This window comes from Ammospiza nelsoni, chromosome Z (genome assembly GCF_027579445.1).
Source record: "Ammospiza nelsoni isolate bAmmNel1 chromosome Z, bAmmNel1.pri, whole genome shotgun sequence".
Lineage (NCBI taxonomy): Eukaryota > Metazoa > Chordata > Aves > Passeriformes > Passerellidae > Ammospiza > Ammospiza nelsoni.
In genome coordinates, this window is record NC_080669.1 from 69,664,937 (window position 1) to 69,677,537 (window position 12,601).

Here is a 12,601-nt window from a genome sequence, read left to right on the forward strand (position 1 = left end):
GTCAGTTTCAATAGTAGTGTCAAAGTTCACTATATACAGACATTCGCGCAGATCCCCCTTTCGGAAACATTGCTTTGCTAGGCTTCCCGTTTAAACGCATTCATTTTTTGGGTCTCTCTCTCTCTCCCTCTCTCTCCCTCTCTCCCCCTCTCTCCCTCTCTCCCTCTCTCCCCCCCTTCCCTTTCTTGCATATTCTATTAGTGTGCCCCCCCTTCATCTCCCTCTTCTCCTTCCTTTTCTTCTTTTTTCCACCCTTCCTCCTTGTGTCTTTCGCTTCATTCCTGCAGGAGAAGAGGAGAGAGGTGAAACTGAAAAAAAAAAAAAAAACCAAACTCGGAAAGAAAGAAAGAAAAAAGGGGGAAAGGAGAGAGAGAGAAACAGGGGGGAGGGGGAAAGTCCGGAGAGAGAGAGAACGCGTTCACATCTTAATACCGTTATTATTTTGACAATTCTTGCCTCTTTTTTTATTTTGGGGGAGGGCTTCTCTTCTGGGTGATGAGTTTTTACATGAAATACTTTTTTTAGGCAACTAAACAAACAAAAAAAAAGAATATTTTTGGGGCGATTTCCACCGTTTTTCTTCCTTTTTTTTTTCCTCGCAACCAGTATCGTGCGCTCTCACAGGAGAAGAACACCGAAAAGGCAAGAAAGAGGAGAAGAAGAGGATTTATTTACCGACCTACTTTGGATCTCTCTTTTTCCTGCAAGTGTCATTATTATTCCCGTTCTCTATTTTTACACTTCGCCGTGAATTCGTCTCCTCTGCGAATTTAGTCACATCCGATTTTTTTTCTGCGATTTAAAAAAAAAAAAAAAAAAAAAAAAAAAAGGCGAGAGAGAGCGCGAGCGAGCGAGAGAGACAGAGAGCGAGAGAGAGCAGCTCGGGAGAGAAAGAGCAGCGACCGGCAACCTCCTCCTCCTCCTTCCCCGCCGCCGCGACAGGAGATCAAACTGCCTCAGCTCCCCGCCCGCCTCCGCCGCGCTCCCCGGCTCCACCGCCCTGAATGGCTGACGGCGCGCTGCCCTGGACCTGGCCCCCGGACACCTCCGTACTCTGATCGCCGGCGAGCGGCTCCTCTCTCGACCTCCCGCCTCCCCGAGAGCCCACACCGGCACCGGCGGCGGCGACAGCGGCGGCGACAGCGGCGGCGACAGCAGCCTCCGCGGGAGCGGCGGCGGCCGAGCCCCGGCGGCGGCGAGCGGCGAGCGGCGACCTCCTCCTCCTCCTCTTCCTTCCCCTCCTCCTCCTCCACCTCCTCCTCCTTTTCCTCCTCCTCCTCCTCGGCGGCGCCGCGGCTTCCTCTATGCCTGCACATCCTCCGCGCTCGTAGCGCCCGGACCGCGTGTGCCTGTGCCCGTGCGTGTGTGCGTGTGCGCGAGTGGGGAGCCGTGTGCCGGGCGATTGCGCGCGTGTCTGCCTCCTGCGTGTGCGTGTCCGGCGTGTTACTCTCCTGAATGCCTCTCCCGACAGCCTTGTTTGCCGTTTCTGATTTTGCAACTTGAAGTGGCGGCGGAGGTGGGGGGGGGGGGGGGGGGGGAGGACGAGGAGAGGCAGCGAGAGCCGGGGAGAGCGGGAGCAGAGGGGAGAAGCGGTCAGGCGGGGGTATTTTAAAGAGGGGGGAGCGCTGGAAAGGACAGGGAAGGGAAGGAAAGGAAAGGAAAAGGAAGGGAGGAAAAGGAAAGGGAAGGGGGGGGAAAAGAGAGAGGGAGAAAATCCTCCGTCGCCCCCTCCCCCTCTCTAAAAAAAAAAAAAAAAAAATTAGCAAGAGCGCGAGCGAGAGGAGGGGGGCTCGCGGCGGCGAAAAATAAATAAAATAAAGAAAACGGCAGGAGCGGCTCCAGCCGGCAGCAGCGGCGGCGGCAGCAGGGCAGCGGCGGCGGCAGCCGAGGCGGAGGCAGGCGGCAGCAAGGGTCCCCTCGCTCTCCGCTCGCCCCCGGCGCCCGGGCGGCCGCCACCCCCCCGCCCCCCGCCTCACTCCCCGGCAGCCCGCAGCGAGACGCGCCGCTCCCCAGCACTTTTTTGGGCCCGAGATATGGCAATGGTAGTTAGCAGCTGGCGAGATCCGCAGGAAGACGTGGCCGGGGGCACTCCGAGCGGCCCCAACCCCGCCGCGACGCAGCCGGCCCGGGAGCAGCAGCCCCAGCAGCAGGGGAGCTCGGCCACCCCACACACCCCGCAGACCCCCAGCCAGCCGGGACCCCCCTCCACGCCGGGAGCGGCCGGAGACAAGGGAGCGGGCCAGCAGGGCTCGGGGCAGAGCCAGCAGCACATCGAATGTGTGGTGTGCGGAGACAAGTCCAGCGGCAAGCACTACGGCCAGTTCACCTGCGAGGGCTGCAAAAGTTTCTTCAAGAGGAGCGTCCGCAGGAACTTAACTTACACATGCCGCGCCAACAGGAACTGTCCCATCGACCAGCACCACCGCAACCAGTGCCAGTACTGCCGCCTCAAGAAGTGCCTCAAAGTGGGCATGAGGCGGGAAGGTGAATATTTCTTCCCTACTATGCTATCGCTCCCCTCTCCCCTTGGCTGTGCAGGCGTGCGTGTGCGAGGGCTCTCCGTCTGTCTGTGTCTGCCTGTCCGTACGCGCACACACGCGCACCTATATGCATGTACATACACACACACGCGCGTACACGCGCGGCGTGCAAGCACACACACACAAATATAAATATGTAAAAATAAATACACACACACACACATATATGTGTGTTTGTATATATATATATATACATATACACACACACACACACACACACACACACACACACACATATATATATATATATATATATATATATATATATATATATTTACGGCTCTCGGTAGCAATCCAGCCAGGACTCTCTATATATTTCCATGCACATGTCAATCTCTTCCTCTGCCTGCACTCCATCTGGCAGCTTTGCACCAGGTTCTGTTGTTATTGTCGATGGTGGTTGGTGGTGTTTTCTTTTGCTTTTCGGTTTGTGCCTCCTGCCCTCCCTCCCGCTTCTCCCCACCCCCTTCTCCGGCACTGCTACACTCTCCCCTTTCCTCATAATTGTGCAGAGAATTTATTATTATTATTGTTATTATTATTACTACTACTATTACTATTATTACAATCGCTTGCTAAATATTTATCATTTAGCCGCTATCCCCACTTCCCCCTGCGCGCGCGTGTATGCGTGTGTGCGTGTGCGTGTTTTAGATGTGGTTTTGTCTATTGTTGGCATGAGACCGGAGGGTGGGGGGAGATACATCTTTCTCCCGTACGAGATGTGACTCCATTCAGCTTCCTTCCCCCTCACCCCCTCCCCACCCCCTTTCCACCCCATCATTTCTTTTTAAACCTGCAATACCTCTCGGTAGATTCATCTCTCAGGCTCATTTTTCCCGAAAGAAAGATGAAAGACGTGTAATTAGAGAAAGAGTAAAGGGTGTGAAAAAGATGGAAGGGAGAAAAGGGGAAAAAAAAAAAAAAAAAGGAGGGGAGGAAATGTGCTACTCTATCTTCGCTTCCCTGTGCTCCCCGGTGCCCCGGAGTGTGCTTCTGTGAGAGATTTGGCCTTGTTTTCATTCCATGCGTTCAAAGGAAAGTTTGTGACTGAATCATGTTTCTGTACTTCTGTCATTTCTTTCTTTCGATTTTTCCTTTTTCTTTTCTTTTTCTTTCTTTTTTTTTTTTTTTTTTTTTTTTTTTTAGTGCGCTGCTCATGTTATTTCTTCATCAAACTCCACCCTCTCCTTAAAGTCTTCCTACAAATCTCAATTTATAACCGCTTTACCGGTTCTTCTCATTTTAGCAGCATCCACAGCCTGCATCTAGCACCGGGTCCCCACTATTTCCAACTGCTCTGCTTTTTTTTTTTTCTCCTCCTTTCCAAAAGTTGTCTGTGGTTTTCCTTGCGTTCAGACTCATTCTCGTGTATGGGGGATTTCCTGCCCTCTTTTCTCCTTGAAACATGTTCTCTCGGTTTAAAGTTTACCCCGTGACTATCGTTAAAGATGTTCTAAAGATGTCACATCAGCGAAATAATTGATTCTCCGGAGCAGGGATTTTAAAATTGTATTTTATATGCCACAAGAAAAGGAATTGAAATGGGCTGCTCCAGGTCTGAAAGAGCTCACAAATATGATGGCTTCATTGGTAGCTGCAGGGGCTGTTGGTAGGCACCTGGCAGAGTGGAGGCAAGCAATTTTTTTAAAAAAGGAAGGAGGAGAAAAAAATAAACAAAAAAGTGATAATTGTGCATGCAGTTAAATGAAAAAATGTCTGCCAAGTTTGCAAGTAGATTGAAGAGGGAGAGGTAGGCTGGAGGGCAGCAGGACAGAGGTCTGGCCCGGGTGGCGAGGAGGGCTCGCTGGGGAAGAAAAGAGAAAGTTGAGAAAAATGTGGCACGCCGGAAACATGAGTGATTGCATGTGCGGGTGCGTGCCAGCGAGCGTGTGCGGGTGTGCGGGGTGTCTGTGTGTGCAGGGTACGAGCCTGAGTGGCCGTATCTTCCCCTCAAGTTACATTTGTTTACATGGGAAGCGGCTGCAAACGCTGGCACTGATGGAGTAAAACACATGCACACACTAAAAAAAAAAAAAAAAAAAAAGAGAAAGAACAACAAAAAAACCCCCAACTTTGGTCAGCTTTCGGGACTCGAGGCATGCTTACGCTCTGTGTGGAGATGGTTAATGAATCCAGTGTTTTTGCAGTTGCAAGCTTGTGCATTCACTGTGCAACGCTGACTGCAGGCTTTTGCAGTGGCAACAGCTCACCAAAGATATTAATTACACCGTCCCCTTTTTTTTCCACGAATGTTTGGCTATTGTAAGTTCGGACATTTTTATTTTATTTCCCCCTTTCCCTTGATAATATTTAACCTTTCTCTTCCTTTTAGCAGGGAAAACTTTGCTGGGCGGGGGAGGGGGGGACTCGATGGAAAGCTGGTTCTGGTAATAAAGTTAGCAGTGGGGAGCTGGAACGCTGCGACCTGTTCCAGCTTGAAGGGTAACGACGAGGTATTTTTGAAGAAAATGGACGCATTTGGTTTTATGAATTATTTTATTTAATATTTTATTCTAAAGAGCTATACATCAGTTTACTTTTAAATTTCAGTAGTATCAGGGCAATAGGCTGGGATTCACAACTGAGCTTGGCTGTATTTTTTACAGTTGGCTGTGATTTTTAACTCTACTTTCTTACCACCCGGAGGAGGACTTCTTTGATTTTTTTTTTCTTTTTTTCTTTCTTTTTTCTTTTCTTTTCTTTTTCCTTCTTTTTTTTTTTTTTTTTTTTTTTTTTTTTTTTTTTTTTTTTTTTTTTACGTACGGGGCTTTCTTTTGTTACGAGAGGGGAGGGGGGAAGAGGGGGTTGTGTGCGGATTTGTCTTGTTTGCCTTGGCTTTTTTTTTTTTTTTTTTCCCTTTCTTTTTAATCTGTTTATTTTGTGAAGCCTGTCTGCATTGTGGCCGGGGGTGGGGGGAGCGGAACGCGCTTGGCTGCCGCTGTGCTGAGGCTGCCTGAGCAGGGGTCGGGGCCGGGGCCGGGGCCGTGCAGGGGCCGGGCGGGGGGCTCGGGGCAGGTCGGCGGCAGCTGCCCGACTCCGCATGCCTCTGTGTGTCCGTGCCTGTGCGTGTGCCGGGGGCGAGGCGGTGCCGGGGAGGGGAAGGAGCCCGGCATTGTCTCCGGCTGGTTGGCAGCGCCGCCGGGGCGATGCCTGCGAGCCTCCTGGATGCACATTTCCTCTCCTTCTCTCCTTCTTTTTGTCAGCGGTTCAGCGAGGAAGAATGCCGCCCACCCAGCCCAACCCCGGCCAGTACGCGCTGACCAACGGCGACCCCCTGAACGGGCACTGCTATCTCTCGGGATACATCTCCCTCCTGCTGCGGGCCGAGCCCTACCCCACCTCCCGCTACGGCAGCCAGTGCATGCAGCCCAACAACATCATGGGCATCGAGAACATCTGCGAGCTGGCCGCCCGTCTGCTCTTCAGCGCCGTCGAGTGGGCCCGCAATATTCCCTTCTTCCCCGACCTGCAGATCACCGACCAGGTGGCCTTGCTGCGGCTCACCTGGAGCGAGCTCTTCGTCCTCAATGCTGCCCAGTGCTCCATGCCCCTCCATGTGGCCCCGCTCCTGGCCGCCGCCGGCCTCCACGCCTCCCCCATGTCGGCAGACCGCGTTGTCGCCTTCATGGACCACATCCGCATCTTCCAGGAACAGGTGGAGAAGCTGAAGGCGCTGCACGTCGATTCGGCTGAATACAGCTGCCTGAAAGCCATCGTCCTCTTCACCTCAGGTGAGGGGACGGGTTGGGGATGTGAGATGTCTGGGAAGAAAAAATAAAAAAAGGCAAAAACCCCAAACCGCATGCAGGAAAATAAGGAAATAATTTAAATAGAATTATTTTTAAAGGAAAGATACTGGAGGTCGAGGAAGCATAGCACCTGATGGGGATACGCTCTGGTCCAGGGATCATCCTCATTGCCACTGATACTGGCTCTTTAACACACAGCCCCTCCAAAAAAATAATACGAAAAACCAAAATCAAATTAAGTGTAGGCGGTGGAAACATGCATGTTAACAATTTTTCCCTGTGATAGATGGTTTGAATTAACTAGCAGGAAAGTTGCATTAGCATTGCCTTTGAAGTGCTCTGGTCATAGCCTATAAGAATATAATACGTATACTATTATTGTAACCTGCAAGGGAGAATTTATAAACATCAAAGGGGAACTATGTGAAGGAAATATAGGAAATGGAAACAAGGCAAGATAAGAGTCTGGGCAGTGTAGTTTTTTAATTATTCTAATTATCATCACGATATGACTAATTGCCACCTTTCCTACTTGTTTTTCTTTTTTTTTTCCTTTTTCATTTTTATATCCCCTCTCCCCATCCCCTAGCTCCTCTCTTGTATGAGCTTCTCTCCTCTTTTTCCCATTAGCAATAACTAAACAGTTCTGATAAATGTGACTTAAAACCAGGCCGAGGCAAAATTAAAAGCATTCCTGAACAAAGATGGCAAATCGTTCAAAGGCCTTGTTTAACACTGAGCAGTTTATAATCCATCAATATTTGCTGCCTTTCAAGCACGAAAGACAGTATTTACATTGTATTAAAATGTCTCCTAAATTTGCACTATATTGTAATGTAGCAAATGTAGTATTAATATCGATTTGAACATCAGATAATTTATTTAGACAGGAGTATCTAATTTGTATGCAGGGTGGTCAGAGACATGTACTGTGACTGCCCCCTTTTACTTCCACTGCAAATGCAGTCTCGCAGCATTGGAGAGAATATTTCTTTGCAAAGGATAATGTGCAAATCTTAAAACAAATGGAAGATTTACTGAATAGCCAACTCGACATTTTAATGTATTTTATCATAATAAGTCTTCTTGATGGAAACATGTTTTTCAAGAGTGACAAAGAGACCTGCCTGCATTTATCAGGGTGATTTAACTCCACAGCCTGCCTGCAGACTCCCAGACTTTCCTTTCCCATTCGTTTCAGGAGGCTCATCAATACACACAGATAGCCAAGGAGAACCTTTTTTTTCCCCCAGACCTAACTTGGAGAGATTCTTTCCAAGCAGAGCTGGGAAAATGTCTGGCCTGTGCCTCAGCCCTTCCACACGTCCAAGGCCCTGTGAAGGAAGTTGCCCCTGATAGGGACGTGGTTGAGGCAATATTTTCTTTTTTCTTCTTTTTCTTCTCTCCCTGTTCCCTCTAATCTTCCCCCTTTACTTCTGAAACAATTAACCTTGGTTAGAAAAGGGTAAGTGGCTTTAAAGGAGCCCTTCATTTACATATAATAAAACCAAAGGTAATAACATTTGTGAGGGGAGAAGCCCCTTGCCACAGTGGAGTGGAGAATGAAGGAAGGGAACAATAATATTATTTCAGAGCAGGATCACACAGGGCATCTCAGAAAATGGAAATACTGCTGTCAGGAGTAATCCACTACTCCTTACCCCATCCGCACATTTTCACTTTTCACTAAACTTGTTTTCGTTGTATATTCAGAGGGGAATTAATGAGAAGCCTTTCTCTAAGTCATCCAACTTTTAAACAAACTTTAAGTGACAGAAAAGACATTTTTAGGCATATTGTGTAAAGTCCTTCACTGAGGACAAAGTGTCTAAAACTGACATGGATTTTTCCTGTTGTGGTTTCTACATTTGGGCTCCAGAGAGCATGTATTTATTCTGTAAAATTCTGGACACCATCCAAAAACTGTGCAGTAACCCAAAACCAGCTCCCTTCTTTCCTCCTTTACCCTTCTCCTGCATACCCTCCTCTCCTCCTTGCCCTCATCTCCTTCTCCCCGCTGCCAAACTTTGGCATTATTAGTTCCTGCATCTACCATTTCATCGTCATAAATAAATGTTTCCAGGAACAGACAGAGACAGATAACATAAATCAAATAAATCTATTTGCAGCGCAATAAGAACTTTTGATTTCTAGTTAGATGCCAGCTGATTACGTCTATATTTTCTGAACACTAAACTCTTCTGAACATGTAACATGAAATACATTGCCGCCACTACAAAGGGAAGGCTGGAGTGTGTTGAACAGTAATGGTTATTTATTTACATAATTTCTTTTCCATAGACTGCAAGAAGAAATATAGAGCTTTCCCTTATTGACACACTGCCATATAAAAAAGCAAGGCACACACAGGATTTTCACATTAGCCCACTTTCTGAGATGGAATAATAATTTACCTTCAGTAAACATGGGTTGCATTATTTCTCCCATGGATTGCACCTCTCTGGGCTACATAATCTAATCAAGTTGTGGATCCCTTAATTATTATTATTTTTAATCTCATTCTGAAGGGAGAATTGAGCCTTCCCACCCCCACTTTAGGCTGTGAAATAAAACCCAAGTGAAGGCATATGCCAGACCATTTAAAATAATTTAAGCCAAACAGATACTATCGGCATGAGAAAATTCCAAGTTTTTGGAGGTCTAAGGCAAAACCTGTGGCAATTTTTCAAAAAACACATCAGGCTGATGCTCTTTTAGAGGGCAAGTTCCCCATCCACATTGTCCAGTGACCTGCACTACTAGGTCCACTTATTGTAAATGTCTGATAAATATTTTACTAACCTTAAGGGTATGACATATGGAGCATAAAGAAAAAAACTCTGCCAGGGTGTCAGTAAGACCCTTTCATATTGCATTGTTTGGAAGTTGAATAGGATCCTAATGCATAATGGGCAGATAATGCATGTAAAATAGCAAGATATATGTAAATATGGAATCTGATTTGTGGCAATCAACATATGAACAGGTCTGTGGTTTTTGATATGTATTGCAAACAAGAACAGGCCCCAGCTTTTGATAGATATGTATGTTGCAACCTGGTGCTTTAGATGTTGCAAAATATCATTGCATTAAAGGTAAAGTATGGATTAGCAGAGCAGCCTGGCTCAGATAATTGTGTGTCTGAGGGATGCCAAGTCCGCAGCTCAGGTCAAAGGTTCTCCTTCTCAGAAGTTCCTAAATTATGGCTTGTTTTATTTGTATTTTTGCTTGAGGCCATAGTATTGTAGATGAAGGTGCTCAGAAATCTTTGTAAAGTCAGTTCTCGGTAAAGGAAGACTTAAGCTTCAAAAATGCCTGTGCAACAAATTTTATTTTATTTTATTTTATTTTTAGCTTTGAATAATTTGTTGATTTGTTGTGTCTTTCCAGGGTCACAACTCTACATACACATTTTTATAATGTCTTTTTAGGGGCCATTAACTAATTCATATATGGATCTATATATTAGTAAAGTCTGGCTTTGATCTGTTAACCTGCACTGCTAGCTGACTCCCTTGCTCTGATCTTGATGGCTGGAGGGGGTTTTTTTGGCTTGTTGGTTGGTTTTTTTAGTTAGGTTTCTCAGTTATTTTTTTTTTGTTTGGTGTTTTTAATATCTATTCTGAATCTTTGAAACAATGTGGATGGTTTCAACCATCTGGGCATACCCATCACTTTTCCATGACTGCAGTGTCCTGAGCAAGTCCTTCCACAAGCAGCTGGTGCTCAATTATTCTCTGGTTTGGGTTATATGTTCTTTGAGATAGGATATGTGCTTGTAAGTGTCTCTATGTGTGTGCAAATGCACAGATGCATCCATACCTCTCTGCTCGTATCTATATGAACAGAATAAGGCGTATAGATACAATACGTGGATGTAAAGGGCTTCTGGTCTCGGATTAGTGCACGCTTGCCCAGGTCACGTAGTTCTGCAAGGTGCAAGGTGCATGTTTGTGACAGTGCCAGAAGGACCTGTGAGGAAGGAGTCTCCCTGGTTTCATTTAGGCAAGGCTTAGCTGCTGCAGCTCTTCCCAGCTTTGTGTCTGAGAGCTACAGACGCCTGCTGAGCACAAGCTGGGACTAACCTAGCCCTTTGCTACCGGATTTATCACACAGCCTGCAAAGACATCGCAAATTTGCGATCACTGGCAGCGAGGCAGGAGCAGAGGAGACTCCCCTGCCCCACGGCATCCCCCAGCCGGCTCCCTGCCAGTCGCTGCAGGACCCAGTCGCTGCCTCTCTGTGATGTGCAGCCATGTAAACAAACTCCTTGTGTCTCACTCTGCTTGTGTGCCACTCTGCTTATTATTTTTACTGTTATTATTATTATTATTATTATTATTATTATTATTATTATTATTATTATTATTATTATTATTATTATTATTATTATTATTATTATTTCCCCCAATATCTTATTTGTCTTCCTCTCGGCGTTATTTAAGGGGGCTGGTCCAGGTTTCCAGCATCCCGGTGATGGGCTCCCTGGAGCAGAAACCACGCTCGGCAGCGCGGAGTGTTGGTGGGGGGATGTGCAAAGGAAGTGTGGGGGCTTGTGTGTGTGTGTGTGTGTGTGTGTGTGTGTGTGACTGGGACGAGCGGGATGTTGGCATCCCATCGCATCCCGGGTGGAAACACCCACGGTGGCAACGAGGCACAGCGAGGTCGCGTTATTTATTTGGCAGTGGTGCGCGGGATGGGATGGGGTAGCGTGGGGTGGGGTGGGATGGGATAGGATGGGATGGGATGAGACGGGATGGGATGGGATGGGATGGGGGGGTGCGCCTTTGGGCTGCCCCCCATCCTCGCAGAGTTTCCCTGTGTGGTTCCCAGCCACTAACCATCTCCCCCCGCTTCCTCCTCCTCCTCCTCCTCCTCCACCTCCTTCCTCCACTCTCCTCCCGCCTGCCGCCGTGCTGCGGCTGCCTCCGCGGGTGCGCTGCGGTGGGCAGACGCCTGCGGCCTATCGGATGCTGCGCACATCGAGAGTCTCCAGGAGAAATCGCAGTGCGCGCTAGAGGAGTACGTGCGGAGCCAGTACCCCAACCAGCCGAGCCGCTTCGGGAAGCTGCTGCTGCGGCTGCCCTCCCTGCGCACCGTCTCCTCCTCCGTCATCGAGCAGCTCTTCTTCGTCCGCTTGGTAGGTAAAACCCCCATCGAAACCCTCATCAGGGATATGCTACTGTCGGGGAGCAGCTTCAACTGGCCTTACATGTCCATCCAGTGCTCCTAGAGCCCGTCCCGCAGCCCCGGCGGAGCGGCGGCCGAGCGGCGCCCAGGGAGCGCTCGCACCCGGGGCTCTCGGGGCGCGGGGGGGCCCGGGAGGCGGACACTGAACAAAAGAGAGGGCGAGAGGGAGCACAGATGTGGCCGTGGAGGGGAGAAGGACGGACCTGTCGTCCGTGGAGGTTGTGGTGTTTCGCCTTTTTTTTTTTTTTTTTTTTTTTTGGCCTATTTTGGTTTTTTATTCTGTTTCGTTTCGTTTTCTTTCGGAGAGGAGGAAAAAAGAAATAAATAATATTAATAAAAGAGACAAAAAAAATGAGTATTGAGGGGATATTAATCAAACCTGAAGGGGATACTGGATCTTCCAGGATTTATTGTGGACTGTTGTTGATATATGCTGTACAGTAAACCAACAAAACAAAAAAAGCATTGAAACTGAACTGAACCTTGTGTAGAATAAAAACAAAACCGCCCAAAACCAAGCAAATGACAACAAAATTTCCATGCGCAAACACTTACCATGAACATTGTTACTCCTTTTGTAATATATTAGTCTTTATTTTCAATTTTGGTAAAAGTTAAAACACCATATGCGCATAAAGGAAAAAAAAGGAGAATTAGGGGAAAATAACATTTTCCAAATAATTATAAAAGAATTGTCCTGTGTCTATGTATCTATATCTGTTTTGTATTTTTTTCTGGTTCCAAACCAGGTTTCCTGTGATTCTATACTAATAATTTTTGATATAACCCTTTGCTTCTTATAATGAGTGCGATATATGTTGTCAAAGCTGTTCTTCAAGAATTAAAATTGAAGTGAGAATTAAAAAAATAATAAAAGAATTTAGCAAAAAACCCCAACTTATCACCCCACAACCCATGAGTCTTGTTGCTTGAAACATGCCAACAATTCACAAAAAAAAAAAAGAAAAAAAAAAAAAAAGAAAAACCCATAAACAATAACAACAAAAATCTCCAAATCTCCCCACATTTTTAACTCCTTTACTGGTGCTAAAAAGGAGAATTTAAAAAATACTTGGGAGGGGTAACCAAGTTGTGCAAACTATGGGATGCTCCAAAATG

At 47.1% G+C, this 12,601-nt stretch overlaps 1 protein-coding gene across 2 annotated transcripts; it reads left to right on the plus strand.

Moving 5' to 3' along the window:
• Positions 1-1,787: 1,787 nt before the first annotated feature.
• On the plus strand, positions 1,788-11,755 carry NR2F1 (nuclear receptor subfamily 2 group F member 1). 2 transcript variants are annotated; one of them, XM_059492148.1, is made up of 4 exons: positions 1,788-2,108; positions 2,151-2,484; positions 5,747-6,274; positions 11,245-11,755. In XM_059492148.1, exons 1-4 carry the CDS (start codon positions 2,034-2,036, stop codon positions 11,523-11,525), a joined length of 1,218 nt encoding a protein of 405 aa, XP_059348131.1. In that variant the 5' UTR covers positions 1,788-2,033; the 3' UTR covers positions 11,526-11,755. The 2 variants fall into 2 exon arrangements, with proteins under 2 accessions (XP_059348131.1, XP_059348130.1); XM_059492147.1 differs by having other exon boundaries at positions 1,788-2,484.
• The last annotated feature ends 846 nt before the right edge of the window (positions 11,756-12,601 follow it).